The sequence below is a fragment of the Macrotis lagotis genome, chromosome 3 (genome assembly GCF_037893015.1).
Source record: "Macrotis lagotis isolate mMagLag1 chromosome 3, bilby.v1.9.chrom.fasta, whole genome shotgun sequence".
NCBI lineage: Eukaryota > Metazoa > Chordata > Mammalia > Peramelemorphia > Peramelidae > Macrotis > Macrotis lagotis.
In genome coordinates this window covers 46745581-46764364 of record NC_133660.1, presented here as the reverse complement: position 1 = coordinate 46764364, position 18784 = coordinate 46745581, and the positions used below count along the sequence as shown (strand labels likewise).

Below are 18784 nucleotides of genomic sequence, written 5' to 3'. Positions count from 1 at the left end.
GAAAATATAGTATGTGGTAGTAGAGAAATATGAAAGGAGGGAGTTGTGATCAGCAATGACAACGGTGGAAAAATATGGAAGTAACTTTTATGATGGACTTATCGTAAAGAATGTGATCTACCCACGACAGAGCTGGTGGTATTGGAACACAGACTGAAGCACATTTTTTTATTATTATTATTTGGGGGGGGGGGGTTGCAGGGCAAATGGGACTGGGTGACCTGCCTGGGGCCTCATAGCTGGGTGATTGTTGGGTGTCTGAGGTGGATTTGGACCCAGGTGCTCCTGGATCAAGGACCAGTGCTCTGTCCACCACCCAGCCGCCCCTCACTATTATTATTATCACTATTTTATTTTGGGTCCTTTTTTTTTTGGTTTTTGCAGGATGATGGGGTTGGGGTGGCTTGCATGAGGTCACAGAGCTGGGTTATTGCTGGGTGTCTGGGGCCGGATTTGAGCTTGGTGCCCAGGGCCAGTGCTCCATCCACTGTGCCACCTGGCCATATTACTCTTAACTCCATTGCCTTGCAAAAAATTTAAAAAAAAATATGAAATATGAAATATCTTAGCTCCTTTTTCTTCTTCCCAGTACTTCCCTTTAACAGCCATTGACTCCATCTTTATAGTATATTATACCATTATATTCTGCTCCTTCCTGTGCCTTGTCTATATATGCTCCTTCTCAGAAATACCAACAGTTCAACATCATTAAGCTCCTCATAGTTAGTCCTTCTTGTTCATCCTCTCTATGGTTCACCAGAGTCCTGTATTTGAAGATCAAACTTTCTGTCCAGCTCTGGTTGTTTCAATAGGAAAGTCTGAAAGTCCTCTGTTTCATTGAAAGTTCATCTTTTCCCCTGAAAGAGGATGCTCAGTTTTGCTGGTTCATTGATTCTTGGTTGTAAACCTAGATACTTTGCCTTTCCAAGCCCTATGAGCCCTTAATGTAGACACCACCTTAATGTAGATACCTGTGTAATCCTGACTATAGAGGCATGGTAGATGAATTGTTTGTTTCTAGCAACCTTTAGTATTTTCTCTTTGACTTGGGAGTTTTGGATTTGGCTATAATATTCCTGGAAGTTTTTCTTTCGGGATTTCTTTCAGGAGGTGACTAGTGAATTCACTAAATTTCTATTTTATTTTCTATTTTACCCTCTGCTTCTAGGATCTCAGGGCAATTTTGCTGGATTATTTCTTGAAAAATAAAGTCTAGGCTCTTTTCTAGTCATGACTTTCAGGTAGCTCAATAATTTTTTTAAAAGATTTTATTTAGGAGTGGCTAGGTGGTGCAGTGAATAGAGCACTGGCCTTGGAGTCTGGAGTACTTGGGTTCAAATCTGACCTCAGACACTTAATAATTACCTAGCCATGTGGCCTTGGGCAAGCCACTTAACTCCATTGCCTTGAAAAATCTAAAAAAAAATATGATTTTATTTATTTTAAGTTTTATAATTCCCCCCAATCTTACTTCCCTCCCCCCCCCACTCCCTATAGAAGGCAACTTGCCAGTCTTTACATTATTTCCATGTTGTACATTGATCCAAATCGAATGTGATGAGAGAGAAATCATATCCTTAGGGAAGAAACATAAAGTATAGGAAATAACAAGATCAGACAATAAGATATCAGTTTTTTCCTAAATTAAAGGAAATAGTCCTTGGACTTTGTTCAAACTCCATGGTTCTTTATCTGGATACAGATGGTATTCTCCATTGCAGACAGCTCAAAATTGTCCCTGTTCTTTGCTACCACAAACAGTAGCCCAATAATATTTAAATTATTTCTTCTGGATCTGTTTACAATGTTGGTTGTTTTTCCAATGAGATATTTCACATTTTCTTCTTATTTTTGGCTTTTTTGGAAGAGTTTTATTTCTTTGACATTTCTCACAAAGGCATCAGGCTTTTATATCTCTTTTTCCAGCTGGCCAATTCTGCTTTTTAAGGCATTCTCCTCCTCATTTGTCCTTTGTGTTGCTTTATCCATTTGGCCTGAACTGGCTTTTAACATATTATTTTCTTCAGTATTTTTCTGTATTTCTTTCACCAAGCTGCTGATTTGGTTTTCATGATTTTTCTGCATCGCTCTCTTTTCTCCTCCCAATTTTTCTTCCACCTCCCTTAATTGCTTTTCAAAGTCTTTTTTGAGTTCATCCATAGTCTGAGCCCATTTTCTACTTCTCTTGGAGGTTTTGGATATTGAAGCTTTAATTCTGTCATCATCCGAGTATGTTTTGATCTTTCATGAGACTAAATTAATTTTCTATGGTCAGATTCTTCTTTTTCTGTTGTTTTCTCATTTCCTCAGTCCAAGACTAATTTACATCACTTCCAAGGCTTTGGGGGTTTTTTTGGGGGGAGACACCCCACTGGGACCCTTATTCCTCCAAGATCTTATGCTCTCTTGCCTGTGCTTTGATATGAAGGGCTCCCCTCTGCCCTGGAGCTGTGAGGAGGAACCCTGATATCTTAGTATGGAAGGCTAAACTGCAACTTGTATCTGAGTGTGGGCAAACAGCAGAGTCCTGCCCCAGGGAGAGCAGAGAGATTTCTTCAGTCTCCCTTGACCCCCTTACCATCTGTAGGTTGTGCTCTGGAGGTACAGGCTAGTTTCCCTGATCCTCACTGCAGGTTCTCATAGCAGGGCTGCTCTGAGGCTGGTGCTCCTCACTACACCCTCATTCTGGTGCAGCAGAGTTCTCTCACTGCCCCTTCAAGCTGTTCTCAGTGAGCCCTGGGCTGGTCTGGGCTGAACGGCCACAGCTTTTTTCCAACCCCCTGTTCTGGTGAAACAGACCTTTCCCATGAAACTTCTAAGTTATCTTGGACTGGGAAAATGTATCACCCAGTCTTTCTGTGGGTTCTGCCCCTCTAAATTTTAGCTAGTCATAATTTGATGGCTTTTGGAGTTTTGGGGGGATGGACTTCTGGGAAATGCTGCCTTCATAACCCCTCTTGACTCCACTCCTTCTTTCTTCTTTTAATGAGGTTGACTAAAGGTTTATCTATTTTTTTCCAATAGTTTTTCTTACCTTCAATTTTATTAATTTATCCTTTGATTTTCAGAATTTCTTATTTGGTATTTAATCGGAGACTTTTAATTTGTTCTTTCTTTTAGCTTTTTTAAAAATAAAAGGATCAATGAATTGAGCATGCAACTAAAAATGGAGGAATCAGAGTAACAATTTGGACCTGTTTTGTCCAACTGAATGCCAATAAATTTGACAGCTGAAGTGAAATGGATGAATATTTCCAAAAATATAAGCTACCTAATTAACAGAAGAAGAAATAAAATACCTTTTAAAAAACCCATTTCAGAAAAAGAAATTGAAAAAATCATCAATAAATTCTCTAAGTAAAATATCTCTAGGTCCAGATGGATATACAAATGAATTCTTCCAAACAATTAAGGAACAATTAATTCTAATGCTACATAAACTCTTTTTAAAAAAAATGAGTTCTCCCAAATCCTTTTATGACACCAATATGGAGCTAATACTAAACCAGGAAGAGTTAAAACAGACAAAGAAAATTATAGACCAATTTCCCTAATGAACAATAAAGCAAATATTTTAAATAAAATTTTATAAGGATTACAAGTTATTACTAGGATAATAATTTGATCAGGTAAGATTTATAACAGATAGGCAGGGATGGTTCAATGAGGAAAACAATCAACGTATCTCCACAGATGTTGAAAAAGTTTTTCACAAAATACAACAATCATTCCTATTAAAAACACTAGCGATATAGGAATAAATATAAATAAATAGGAATAAATTTCTTTAAAATAATAAGCAGTATCTATCTAAAATCATCAACAATCATTATATGTAATGGGGACAAATTATAAGTATTTCTAATAAGATCAGGGTGAACCAATGTTGCCCATTATCATTACTAGCATAATATTAAAGTTTTAGCTGTAACAATAATAGAAGGAAAAAAATTGAAGAATCAACTAAAAAACCATTTGAATCAATTAACAACTTTAGAAAAGTAGTAGTATATAAAATAAACCCAAATAAATCATCAGCATATATATATTTATGTATGTATGTATGTATGTATATATAAAACAAAGTCCAAGAGCAATAGATAGAAAGAGAAATTCCATTTAAAGTAACTGTAGACAACATAAAAAATTACTTGGGAATCTACTTCCCAGAATAATTAGAAACTACTTTTCAGTATTTTATTGGATCTAAACAATTGGAAAAACATCAATTGCACATGGTTGGGTCGAAGAATACAATAAAAATAACAATTCTATCCAAATCAAAATACTTATTCAGTGCCATACAATCAAACTACCAAAAACTTATTTTACAAAGGCTAGAAAAAACAGCAACAAAATTCATCTAGAGTAATAAAAGGTCAAGACTATCAAGGGAATTGATGAAAAAAAAAAAACAGCAAAGGAAAATGGTCTGGGTGTATCAGACCTAAAATGTTTTTATAAAGCAGCAGTCATCAAAACTGCCTGGTACTGTTAAGAAACAAAATAAAGGCATTGGATTAGGATAGGTTCAAAAGAAACAGTTGTAAAAGCATATTGTTAGACAAACCAAAGATGTTAGCTTTTGGAATAAGAACTCACTATTTGACAGAAACTGCTGTGAAAACTTGAAAAAATGTGGCAAAAACTAGGCTTAAATCCACATCTCACCCTATACCAAAATAAGGTCAATATGTGTAGAGGATTTAGACATAAAGGATGATACCCTAGATCAATTAAGAAAACAAAAAATACTCTATCTGTTGGATCTATGGAGAAGGGAGAAATTTATAACCAAATAAGAAATATAAAAAACTATAAATTGTAAAACAGATGATTTTGACTATATTAAATTAAAAGAGTTTTGCACTAATAAAATCAATGCAGTTAAGATTAGAAAGAAAACAAAGCTGGGAAACAATTTCACAGCTTCTGTTTCTGATAAAGGACTCATTTCTAAAATATATAGAGAACTGAATCAAATTTACAAAATTACAAGCCAATCCCCAATTGATAAATGGTCAGAGGATATGACCAGGCAGTTTTCAGATAACGAAATTAAAGCTTTTTATAGTCACATGAAAAAAATGCTCCAAATCATTATAGTTTTGAGAAATGCAAATTATGAGATACCAACTCACACCTATCAGATTGGTTAAGATGACAAAAAAGGAAATTGGTCAATGTTGGACAGGATGGGGGAAAACCAAGACATTAATGCACTGTTGGTAGAGTTGTGAACTGATCTAACCATTCTGGAGAGCAATCTGGAACTATGCCCAAAAAGCAATAAAACTGATCATACCCTTTGATCCAACAATGCCAATACAATGATGCTAGGTCTATATCCCTAAGAAATTGCAAAAAATGGGAAAAGTCTCATATGTCCAAAAATATTTATAGCAGCTGTTTTTGTAGTGGCAAAGAATTGAAAACTGGGGGATGCCCATCAGTTTGGGGAATGGTTGAACAAGTTATGGTATATGAATGATATGGAATACTATTGCTCTGTAAGAAATAATGAGCAATTGGACTTTAGAGATGCATGAACAGGTGGACTTCAGAAAAGTCTAGAAAGACTTGCATGTACTGATGCTGAATAAAGTAAGCAGAAATGAGAGCACTGTACTCAACAACAACATTGTGGGATGATCAACTCTACTGGATTCAGCTCTTCTCAGCAGTTCAAAGATCAAGGACAACTGTGAGAGAACTGCTTTGAACAAGGCCATTCACATCCAGAGAAGAATGATGGAATGTTGATTGCAGAGCAAAGCATTGCTCACTTTTTAAAAATTTCTTTATGCTTTTCCTTTTGTTCTCATAGTGTTTTCTTTCCCCTTAGTTCTAATGTTTCTTTCACAACATGACTAATATAGAAAAATGTTAAATACATATGTAGATGATAGAAGGGAGGGTAGAATTCATAAGTTTGCAAATGGATGAATGTTGAAAAACTACCATTTCTTTTAATTGGAAAAATAAAAAAATTTCAAAAAAAATAAAAATAAAATTCTCCTTTATCCTGAATTTCATTTTCAGTTACTGCATATGATAATACTCTTTATTCATACAGTTGGATACTTTCTTAGTGTAACTACAAAAATATGTAACTTTCAAGATGAATGTACTAAAGAGAAGGAAACACAAATGGTAAATTGGCTGGGTCTATACCCTGAAGAGATGATGAAAAAGGGTAAAAACATCACCTATACAAAAATATTCATAGCAGCCCTGTTTGTGGTGGCAAAAGAAGTGGAAATCAAGTAAATGTCCTTCAATTGGGGAATGGCTTAGCAAACTGTGGTATATGTATGTCATGGGACACTATTGTTCTACTAGAAACCAGGAGGGACGGGATTTCAGGGAAGCCTGGAGGGATTTGCATGAACTGATGCTGAGTGAGATGAGCAGAACCAGAAAAACACTCTACTCCCTAACAGCAACATGGGGGCGATGATCAATCTTGATGGACTTGCTCATTCCATCAGTGCAACAACCAGGGACAATTTTGGACTGTCTGCAATGGAGAATACCATCTGTATCCAGATAAAGAACTGTGGAATTTGAACAAATTTCAAGGACTATTCCCTTTAATTTAGGGGGAAAAAAACAGATATCTTGTCTGATCTTGTTATCTCTTATACTTTTTGTTTCTTCCTTAAGGATGTGATTTCTCTCATCACACTCAATTTGGATCAATGTACAATATGGAAACAAAGTAAACACTGACAGATTGCTTTCTATGGGGGTAGGGGGAGGGAAGTAAGATTGGGAGAAAAATTGTAAAACTCAAAACTCAAATACAATATTAAAAAAAGGTGACAGTATAAATGGTAAGTTGCTTAATAGAATACAATTGCTTAATAGAAATTCTGATTTTTCATAGGAAACATTCAACTGAGGAAATAAGAGGAGCTCACAACATTACTAGAAGAGTTAGCATTCTAATTTCATATAAAATACACTGCCTAAAAGTACATCCTGAGGGATGGCTAGGTGGTGCAGTGAATAGAGCACTGGCCCTGGAGTCAGGAGTACCTGAGTTCAAATCTGATCTCAGACACTTAATAATAACCTAGCTGTGTGGCCTTGGGCAAGTCACTTAACCTCATTTACCTTGCAAAAACCTAAAAAAATAAAACAAAAAAAAATACATCCTGTACACTCTTTTAGAGTTCAGTTTTTAATCATGTCTTTGTTCTTTTTCCTCTTCATATTATGTAAGTATTTTGAGAGGCCATGAAGATTCCAGAATCAGAGCTCTAAGTCATTCCCTATCATCAGAAATATATTCTCAGATCTCTCTCTCAATCAAATAAAGAACAATGGATAGAGAGATTGCATTGTAATTACATCACAAGAAATAGAGAAGGTAGAATGTTGAAGTCATTCATTCTGAAAACAGGCAATTTTCAGACACTGAGGTAGGAGTGAAGAGAAAAGACATTCCCCTCCTTTCTCAAGAAGTTTAGCAGTGGGGCGGCAAGGTGGCACAGTGGATAGAGCACTGACCCTGGAGTCAGGAGGACCTGATTTCAAATCAGACACTTAATTTCTTAATTGTGTGACCTTGGGCAAGCCACTTAGTCCCATTGCCTTGCAAAAAAATAACCTTAAATATTCTCAGCATTCTCAGCATTCTACAGCAATCCAACACAATTCCAAAAGATTCATGATAAATAATGCAATCTGGCTCCAGAGAAAGAACTAATGAAATCTGAACGTAGATCAAAGCATAACAGCTTTTTGCTTTATTTTTTTGTGGTAGTATCTGTGTTTTCTTTCACAAAATGACTAATATGGAAATATATTTTACAAGACCACTTATGCATAATCTATATCAAATTGCTTGCTGTCTCAGGAAAGGGGAAGGGAGGAACTAAATTTTTTTAAAATGCTAAAATTGTTTTCATATGTAATTAGAAAAAAATATATAAAAAAAGTTTAGTATGTAACCTACAATCTTCCTGCCTCTGCAAAACCTGACCTTCAACATATACACCAATACTGCCTTAAAATCGTTAATCACCCAACTCTTCAATGCTCTCAAGACCCATGACTTAGTACTTTGTTCTACTCAGGCCACTCACATAGATGATCATTATCAAAATTTGAAATTACTTTATCTAACTATAACCTCTGTCCTGGACCATCACCAGCAATTTTGATTCTTGTCTTACTACTAGACTCCAGTGACTTTAGAGGAGAGAGTGAGGCTGTTGACTCTGAATGGCTCTACCTCACTTCAATACAATTCACAGACAAGTCATGGCATTAACCTCATGATATCCATTATGAATGAAGCTCAAATAACAACAACATCTAACCTCAGTCATTCTATCTCTTCTATATTGAGACTTGCAGTCCCCACACTATAATACTCTCTCAAGTCAGTGCCTCAGCTTTGGCTTCACTGTTTTAACCAAGAGTGAAATACTATGATGTTGCATTGTCCCTTCACTTGAAAATCCCCTCTCTCTCAGTTCTATGTTACTCAGGCTTTGACAAAACACAGTAATGAATTATGCTCAGTATCCCCTTTGTTCTCTCTTATTGCAAGATGCTGATCAGAGTTGGAGGAAGCCTGCTGAATGAATGAAATTTGCCTAAGCTTATCTCAAATGAGCCTTCATTTTTCTGAAATAATCCTTTTATAATTGCTTCTCTATCTCACTCTCTTTAGTAGCTGTTCCAAACTTAATCTTCTCCATTAGATTATGAGTTTCTTGGGAACAAGGACTGGTTTTACCTTTCTATATGTTACTAGGACTTATCATAGGGCCTGGCACAGGATAGGGGCTTGTTGACTTGATTTCTCAATCTTCCCCTACCACCACCTCCTCCTCCTCACCTCCCACACCCACTCTCTCAGCATAGAGCAATGCTTTTTATAATTTATTGAGAAAATAGACGCTATTTTCTGTGAACACCCTTTAATACCTTGCTCCATATCTCAAACCCACTGATATCATCCTTCATTATCTCTGCTTTCACTCTGCTCTCCCATGAAGAGTTAGACCATTTAATCCAATCTTTTGTCTTCTCTCAAAAGCCATAACTACTTCCTGTTCTCTCAGAAACTTTCATTCTCTTTACATTTTACTTGGCTTATTCCTTGATCTCTCCCATGAGGGAAAAATCCCCTTTGATTTTTACCAGTCTCAAGCTATTGTCCTATTTCCTCTATCAGAAGCAGGGTGAAGGAGGAAAGAAAAATAGAAATTTGTTTAACTTTATTGTATATTTAAAAGGAATATTAAGTTGTATATAACAAGTATGCAGTTCCATATGTAATCATCCTTTTTATTATACTGTTATGAAAATGCTTGCTTTATTCTAGAAATTAAAAAAATAAAATGAAATTAAACTTGTAGCAAAAGTTGTCTATTCTTGTTGAGTCTACTCTTACTCACTTTGAACCACTTTTAACAACATTCAACTGAAGCTACTCTCTCCAAAGTTACCATTCCCTAAATTCTATGGTCTTCTCCAATCTCATTCTTCTTGGTTTCTCTGAAACCTTCTGGAAACTTTCCACTCTGGATTTTTGTGATACTACCCTTTCTTGCTCTCCACCTATTTGTTTCAATGCCGCTTTTCAGTGGTTAAGTCATCATACCTACTATGTCCCCTAACTGTAAATATATTTCAAGTTTCTGCCCTGAGTCTTCTATTTCTTCCCATGTTTTCTCTTAGTAACATCATTAGCTCCCAAGAGTCCAATTATCCAGCTCTAGATTCATACTGCCAACTCCCTAGGGGGCATTTCTAACCATATATCTCCTTGACACCTCAGACTCAACATGTGTAAAACAGAAGTCATCATCTTCTCCTCCCTCCCCAATGCCACCAAATTTCCTTCCTTACATATTTCTGTTTGAGAGCAGCATTACTTTCCATTCACCCAAATATACATTCTCAGCCATCTTCCCCTCCTCACTCAACACCATTTATTAAGCAATTACTATGTGGCAGGCATGTGTTGGGAAACCAAAAAAATCACAGCATTCTTTCCCTTAAGGAATGATTCTATCAGCAAAAACACCATATCTGTGTGCACGCGCGCACACGCGCGTGCGCGCGTGCACACACACACACACACACACACACATACACACGCTCCTAAAAGACTGAAGAAATGGTGCTTGAAATGAATTTTGAACTAGGTATTCTAAGAGATGACAGTAAGAAGCAAATGGATGTCAAGCATGAAGAGCAAATGGTAAAAAGAGGAACAACTGGAAGACCAGACTGCCTGTACTACTGAGTTCATTAAGGGGAATTATATATAATAAGACTGGAAAGTTAATTACAGGAAAGTTATAAAAGGGTTTTAAGTGCTGGAGGAGTTCATGCTAGATAAGACATAAAAGTGATAGTAAAAAATCTCCTATTCACTATTAGTCTCAAAAAACTACATTCCTGGGTATCAAAAGAACTGGCCGATATGATTGTTGAGCCACTCTTTCAGCAATATTTGAAAGAACATGGAAAATAAGAAATGTGCTCCAAAATTGGAAAAAAGGTAAAGATTGTCTCCAAATAAGGTAAGACAACAAAACCTGCAAGCTATAAGCCAATGAGGTTGATTAGGATTCCTGAGAAAATTCTTGGATAAAATTTAATTTTATTGATTGGTGAGAAATAAATCTAATGATCTCTCTTGGACAGGAAGTGCAGGCATCACCCATGAGCTTGATTACACTCCTGGTTAAAGGTTGGTTCACTACTCCTTAAGTGGTTCTCCACTCACAAGAGAGAGTCACATACTGGTCTCTGATTAAGGTATGCTTTATGCCTAATTTCAATGGAGAACTTCCAAATTCATGCAGTCCACCAGACTCAGTTTCCCCAAGTAAAAAGCATTACAGTAGTAAGCCACCAACTGTCTAGTACAGATTTAAAAAAAATTCATAATTAACTAACCTCATTTCCTTTTAGGACAGGGTAGATGAAGGGAATTCTCTGTTTTTTAAGCTAATGTTTAGCAAAACTTTCATTATAAAACATAATATGCTATTACAATGGAGAAAACAGAGAGAATTGAACTAGACTATGATTCAGAACTGACGTGGAGATCCAAACTAAAAAACAGCCACTAATAATTCAATGTCAATCACATAGGACATAGGAAATCTCTAATGGAGAGGTATCATTAGACAAAAATTTTTCTGAAAATGATATGAAAGCCAAAAATGATGCTAGTTTGGTTTGTATTGAAGGCACAGTTTCCAGACATAAGGAAGTGATTGTCTCTTTCAGACCTCAACTGGAGTACAATTTAAGAAACCTACTGATGAGCTGAATGGTAAAGGCTTGGAGTTCATGTCATCTTGGGATTAAAGGAAGTAAGGATGTTTAGTCTGCAGAAGAGAGGTTCGGGGGAATATCATAGTTATCTTCAAGAATTTACGGGGTTGGCATCTGGCCGGGATTTATTTCACACTTCATGAACCCAGGGGGTTGAATGAGAGGAATTTGCAAAAAGGATAATTTAGGCTTAGTGTCAGTAAAAAAGGGGAAAACTCCTATTAGCTTCCTAAGACTTAGCATTCTTGCACAGTGGAACAAGTTATGTGGATAGGCAATGAGCTTACCAAGGGCTTAGAGCAGTATGAAGGGAGTTCCTTTCTAGTATGGTATAGTCTAAGTCTCAAGTTCTGTGAGCTTCAGTGTAGCAGAGCCACTGAAAGCCACTGAGGAGGTGTGAATTGCACTTTAGGAAAATCCCTTTGGCAGCTGTGTGGGGTATTGGCCAGAGGATGGGAGAGCCCTGAGGCAGGGAGGCTTTTGCAATAATCTCTGGGAGAGGTGATGTAGCCCTGGACTCAAGTGCCAGCTTTGTGAGTAGGAGGGAATGTGAGAGATGCTCTGGAGATAGAAATGACAAGACTAAGCAATTAGATATGTGGCAAAGGCAAAAAGGAAGAGGCAAAGATGATAAAATATTAGCAGCACAACATCAGAAAAATCTGGCACTATGACCAGGATAAATTTATACTAGGAATGCAGGCTTGGTTTAACATAAAATCAAGTTCATTATATCAGTACTAAAAACTATATGATTATATGAACAGGTGATTAAAAAGAAACAAACATTTTTATTCTAAATAAAAAATGCCTCTTCTTTAATTGGATGTGGAAGAACACACCTATAATCCCTGTTACTAGGGAGCTTGAGGCTAGGGAATTGACTGAGCTTGTGACTTCTGAGATGCTGTGGAGCTAAAGCATTTGAGGTGTATCTGCTCTAAGTTGGCAAGAGATTAAGGGGGACCAGGCTGCCTAAGAAGGGCAAACTGGCCTGGGTTGGAATTTGAACAGCAAGTTCATAATAATCAGCAATAAGATCAAGATTGCAAGTGGCCCCTCCCTACAAATCCAAAATCAACTATATGAGTGAAAAGTTAGAGACCTTTCCCATGAGATGAGATAGGACAATAGTCTGTCACCAATACTACTGTATTACCAATAGCTAGAATTCCTAGCAATAGTTGAGGCAAGGGGGGCAGGTAGGCAGTGCAGTGGGTAGAGCACCAGCCCTGGAGCCAGGAGTACCTGAGTTCAAATCTGGCCTCAGACACTTAATAATTACCTAGCTGTGTGGCCTTGGGCAAGCCACTTAACCTGTCAGCATTCTTAGTTACAAAACACTTGGGAGTGTATCTTCCAAGATTCATTCAAAGATTGAATATAATAATAACTTACTTTTTTTGCAAAAAAAGGGCAGATCTTAATATTTGGATAAACAATAGTATATGATAAAGAATAGCAGACTGCTTTCTGTGGGGGGTACAGGGAGGGAAGCAAGATTAGGGGGAAATTATAAAATTCAAAATAAATAAAATCTTTCTTAAAAAAAAAAACAGGGGGCAGCTAGGTGGCACAGTGGATAGAGTGCTGGCCCTGGAGCCCCTGAGTTCAAATCTGGCCTCAGAGACTTACTGTTTAGTTGTGTGACCGTGGGCAAGTCACTTAACCCTATTGTTATGAATAAAAAGAAAAAAAGAAAAAAGAAAAGGAAAAAACAATAGTACATCAGTATTTTGAGCTAATGTAATAAGTAAGACAATACTACATAAATTAATATACTCATTGAGTATCATAACAATCAAATTCCTCCCTCCTAATTTTATAAATTCAAATATAGGAATATAAGGTCAAGAATTTCAGGGTAATAATGAAAAAGGATGGGAAGGAAAGGTACTATCTTTACCATCAAGTACTATTAGTATTATATTTCAAAGCAGTAATCATTCTGATACTGGGTAAAAAATAGAAATATTGTTCATCAGTGGAACAAAGTGGAAGAGCCATCTCTACATAACAGCTCATGTGAAGAGAAACTTGCAGATTTAGTGGATTTACTAGCACAATGTAAATCAAACATATAAAGTGACAATCAAAAAAATATCTAAAGTGGTCTTGGCTAGCATTTCCATCCAGATTAAGGGTGGTTCCACTCTCACTATGTCCTGCCCTAGTGTGAGCACTTAAATGATATTCGGTTCTGGATATCACACCTTAAGATATGATACTGACAGGCAGTAACACATCCAGAAGGGAGTCACCAAATCGGTGAGAAGTTTACTGATGACAGAACTAGGTCTATTTATTTGGAGAAGAGAAGATTTAAGTAGGATACTAAAGCTACCTTCAAATATTTGAAGGTTTGTCACAAAAGAAAATTTGTTATTCATGACTCCGAAGAACAGAATTAGTTAAGAGAAGAGGGGGGAGAGAAAAGAACTTCAGAAAGGAATCTTTTACCACAAAATAAGGGAAAAAAACTTTGTAACAATTAGAGCTAAGCAAAAAGAAGCATGATGGATAAGCAGAAAGGAATTGGACAGTTAAGAAGCATGAGTTTCTGAATGATAGAATTCTCTTGTCAGAAATGTTATCTTGTTCATGAGATTCATGTTCAGGCATCTGTTGGGCTTAGAAAACTTTTACAATGCCTTTCCAACGCTGAGATTCAGTATGATACCAGAAATGTATCCTCTTCCTAAACTTGATCTCCTTTAACCTCTGACTAGAAGGTGCTAAAAAAGTAAACTAACCTAAAAACAGTGGAGAACGTGGAATAAAAGAGAGAAAATCACAACTGGCACATTAAGCCCTAGATAATCCAGAGCTGACTGGACAGGAAACTGTCCAGTCCCACTCCCCCAAGCTTAAAGCCCATCCCTCTGCTGAATACCAATGATTCAGATTCACATAACTGAGAAACTGGTCTTTCAAAGGACTAAGCCTTTAAAAGATCACATGAGTTATCTGAAGTAAATACTTGACATGTCCTGACACATCAATGTAGTTTTATTTTCAAAATTTAGAAGCAGCTCTAAGTATGGGAATGAGTACCAGGTGGAAATTAACCCTGACAGTCACAGTTTTACTTGTCTTTAGTTTCTTTGTCAGTCAAATAGGAAGGTTGTAATGAATGAGTTCTAGAGTTCTGACTGGAGAGTCCCAGAACACTTAGCAGCAACTGCTAAGAACCAAGGATGGCAATTGAGGAAATTGTATATTATTTAATAATTTATGATGCTTTAACATGGTAGTATTTAAGGTATAAACAAATAGGTTCCATGTAAAGATTCATTCATCTGCTTGATTTTAACACCCACAAAAGCACATCTACAAAAATTCCTTTTGATGAGAATGAAGTGAACAAATTTTATGTAATCTGCCTATGTTGAACCTTAGCTAAAATCTTAACATTAGCAATCCAAGCCTTTATTTATGCAAAGACAAAATACACAAATTGACACAACTTACTAAGGAAAAGGGTGAGATAAAACAAAAGGAATACATTACTCAACTATATACCTAAAAATTACATACTTCAAACATACTATAAAGTAACTGATTTGAAAAAAAATGTGAAAATTTCCCTAAAACAGTAGCAGAATAATTAATGTGGTAGTATTTCTACTTTTTAAAGTATATTTTAATTTGGACATAAAAATATATTCTAGGGAGATTGACCTAATTTTTTTTAAATAGAAGTTTTATGCAAATTATTTTAGGACTATAATATTGTCAGTTAAAGCATTTTTTTTAGATTTTTTCAAGGCAACGGGGTTAAGTGGCTTGCCCAAGGGGCGGCTAGGTGGCGCAGTGGATAGAGCACAGGCCTTGGGGTCAGGAGTACCTGGGTTCAAATCCTATCTCAGACACCTGATAATTACCTAGCTGTGTGGCCTTGGGCAAGCCACTTAACCCCATTTGCCTTGCAAAAAAATCAACCCCCCCCAAAAAAGAACATTAGAGCATTTTTTTTAAATGCAAAGAAAATGAAAGCAAGAAAGAAATCAACCTGGCAAGCAGGTCAGTTTTTAAGTTAGATGTTGAATTTCTTAAATGGTTCTAAAGAAAGACAGCCAATATATGATAGAGATTCATAATTTAATGTATAAACTTTCTGTTCTATTCTATATTCGGAAAGGTTCATTTATATTGTGATTATTAAATTCAAAATTAATTATAAATCAAAAAGAAATGTGACTTCTTCCCATCTATTTTGGCATGGAGATATGGGAATTTTTGGACATTATCAGATGGGGAACTCCCTTCATTGTGCAAATTGTCAACTTCTCTGTAACTTAATCTTAAGAACAATCTTTTTTGCAAAAAATGGAGAATTCTTGGAGGTACAAGCAATTTCTGATAGGAATGAGAAATAAAATAAAGAAAATTTTTAATTATGAAAGGGGAAATAGAAATTTGGTTTATGGTTCCAAAACATAATAAATAGCATGGAGCTATCTGTAGATAGAGATAGCTAAAAATTAATAAATATTCATTCATTCAAGGTTATTATAAGTGCTTATGCTATTTAAAAATTTGAGTGAGGAGAGAATAGAAGCCACCAAACCAACTAATCAAATCTCTAAGCAACTGCAAAACTTTGTTTTTACTAAAAATGCAATAAAACTGCAGAAAATTTGATACAGTGAACAGTGATTGGCCTACTTACTCTTAAAAGCTAAGGAATGATAGATCACCAAGCAAATCAAATCAGTCCAAATTACACACAAAAATCTTGGACTTGAAAAATCTGTTTCTTGCTTAGTCACCAGTCCTGCCTGACTACCTTGCCCTCTCCTGAATACAAAAGAACTACATAGATGAAGCTCTTCTATTTTCCTTTCCCTACCAGCATGATGACTGAGACTGTTAAGGAAAAAAAAGCATAAAATTCAAATCCATTGAAAGATAAAGGAACACTTTGAAATACATTCCTTCTTTTAACTCCATTTTCCAGTCCAATGAAGAATGACAAAAAAAAAAGTCACTCACAGCATTTTAAAGTTAGAACAAAATTTTACATATACATTCTACAAATGAGAAAATTCAGTCCAAGTGAAAGAGAATAACTAGTTCAGAGAAGTATCAAAATCCTGATTTTTTCAAACCCAGGTCTCTTCTAACATTGGTCTGGTTTCTTTGATGTTGCCTCGCTTCAGAAAGAGATGAGTCACTAAAGACTGAGTGACTGGACTCAATTCAGCACCTTTGCTCCATCAGAGTGAATCTCTGTGCAACTCATATATCCAAAGCACCTTCACCTAAAATAAGTATCTGCTCCCACACAGGGTTTTCAGAAAGCACCACTAAGAGCATTCTGACTCTCACGAGTTGGTCAATATTCCTCAATTGTCATAGTGTGCAAAGAATTACATGAGGTGAACAGAAGGGTAGAGAAAGGAAATACAAGAAATACAAGGAAATACAATTTCATGGTAGAAAGAGTAGAGAAAAGAAAAAACACAAGAATAATTTTTTGTACAAATGCAAATTAACATAATGTAATAGATACTGAGAGAATGGTGAGTGACTAGACCTAGAGGCTCATGCAGAAAAGTTGCCTAGAAGTAATGAGTCTTGATTGAATAGAGAACATAAATTGACAGAGAAGGAGAAAGGCATGACATGCAAATGACATTTGAAAAAGCCTTCACATTGGACACAAGATAATTGCTTTGTCAAATGATTTAAACCTTCTTCATTATGACAGTCCAGGATTAATATTCTATGCCCACTCTCCTCCCAACACACACACACACACACACACACACACACACAGACCCCTAACTAGAACTACTCACCTTCTAAATTCATGGCCTCCCTCAACACTTGGAGTTTCTTCTGCCTTCCTCGTATCCTGTCCAAGGCACTTGATATCGCCGGTGAAGTAGGCAATTCTGGCATATGTCGAACTGGGACCAGTCTTTGAGGACCAAACACATCCAGGGCTAGACTTCCATCTGAGTACCTTGCCTCCTTTTTTCTAGGAGCCGTAGAAACTTGTGCTTTGATCGCCTCAGGGAAACAGTGACGAAGCCTTCCAGTCTCTCCAGAGAGCATGTCTTCATTGGCTGGGTTGTCAGAGGAGCAGACCAAGTCCAGAGATGAAGCCCAAACCTTCTGCTTATGAAGTACATTGGGACCAAGGTTACCTTTTCTTTCTGTGCCATTAGTTTTATAGTGATAAAGGGAACAAGGACCTTCTGAATCTTCATATCCAGGATTGTAATCTGAGGAAAGATCCTTGAAATAATCTTCCTCATCTGGTGTGTCTCTGATGGAGAGAAATCCCATTGATTTACTAAGCCCTTTGTTAAGAAAGCTCTGTTGAGAGAATGCAGCCTTGGGTACAGCTAGTACATCAGAAGTTGAACTTCTTCCTGCAATGATAAGAATCTATCATGTATGCACACATTTTTTTCAGACTCTACAATGGCATAAAAATTGGGAGGTGAAATCCAAATAAATTACCAAAGAGATATTTCCCCCTATAGCAGGGGTGGACAACCCATGATCCTCAAAACCATTCATGTAGCATTATTACACTTTATTATTATATTGATTGGTATTATGGGTTACATTGCAGATTAATTAAATTCCATATACAGCCCTTGACAAGTTTCTGTTGGGTGATGCCCAAAAGTTGGACATTCAGGCCTTAGAACATTTGAAAATGAAAATATATGCATTTTCTCATTTTTTTAATGATACAAAATATTTTTGCTACTATCCCAATTATAATATCTATTATTCCAAATTGAATGAACACCAGATTTTGTAGGTCTTGCCTTCTGCTACCTTCTAGGCATAAATATTTGTTACTTCATTATTAAGTCAAAAATAGTCTTAAAAAAATCCCTTTTTATAATTGCATAAAATTTTGATTCCATGATACACAAAATTCTTCTTTCTATGATTTATTGCTAATAACTTTGTGATAGATCAAATATATGTTATAGTAAATAGCCAAAGGCTCTATAAACTGTAATACACTAGGAATGTAATTTGCACATTTTGTCTAAAATACATAAACATGCAATCCTGACACTTATGAAAATTGACAGTTTTTTTCTCTATAGAAATAATATTCTAAACTAAAGGATAATTTAGTTTCCAGGCTAGCCCAAAGAAGCCTGTAAAGTAGCTCAAAGGGGCGGCTAGGTGGTGTAGTGGGTTCAAATCCAGTCTCAGACACTTAATAATTACCTAGCTGTGTGGCCTTGGGCAAGCCACTTAACCCCATTTAACTTGCAAAAAAATAAAATAAAATAAAGTAGCTCAAAGTAGTAAATGTGCAATGAAATATACTGAAACTTAAATCAAGTGAAGAATGAGATTAATTTATGTTAAAATATATCCAAAATGCTCCTTTAAAAGAAAAATACATCCAATTAGAGATGAAGAGGTGGTAGAAAGAAACATTAATGGATGTCTGTGGTTATTCTGGGTACTTTTCAGGTGAAATGTC

The 18784-nt window shown here is 36.1% G+C and overlaps 1 protein-coding gene across 9 annotated transcripts in view; it reads right to left on the bottom strand.

Annotated features, from left to right (window-relative positions):
* Positions 1-18784, bottom strand: part of PTPN13 (protein tyrosine phosphatase non-receptor type 13) — a 231074-nt gene that overhangs the window by 138431 nt on the left and 73859 nt on the right. For 8 of the 9 annotated variants that reach the window (XM_074228608.1, XM_074228610.1, XM_074228612.1 and 5 more), the window contains exon 7: positions 17118-17696. The exons of the other annotated variant lie outside the window; for it this stretch is intronic. In XM_074228608.1, the coding sequence (XP_074084709.1) occupies positions 17118-17696 (579 nt within the window). The remainder of the gene's footprint in view (positions 1-17117; positions 17697-18784) is intronic. 9 annotated transcript variants of the gene reach the window in all.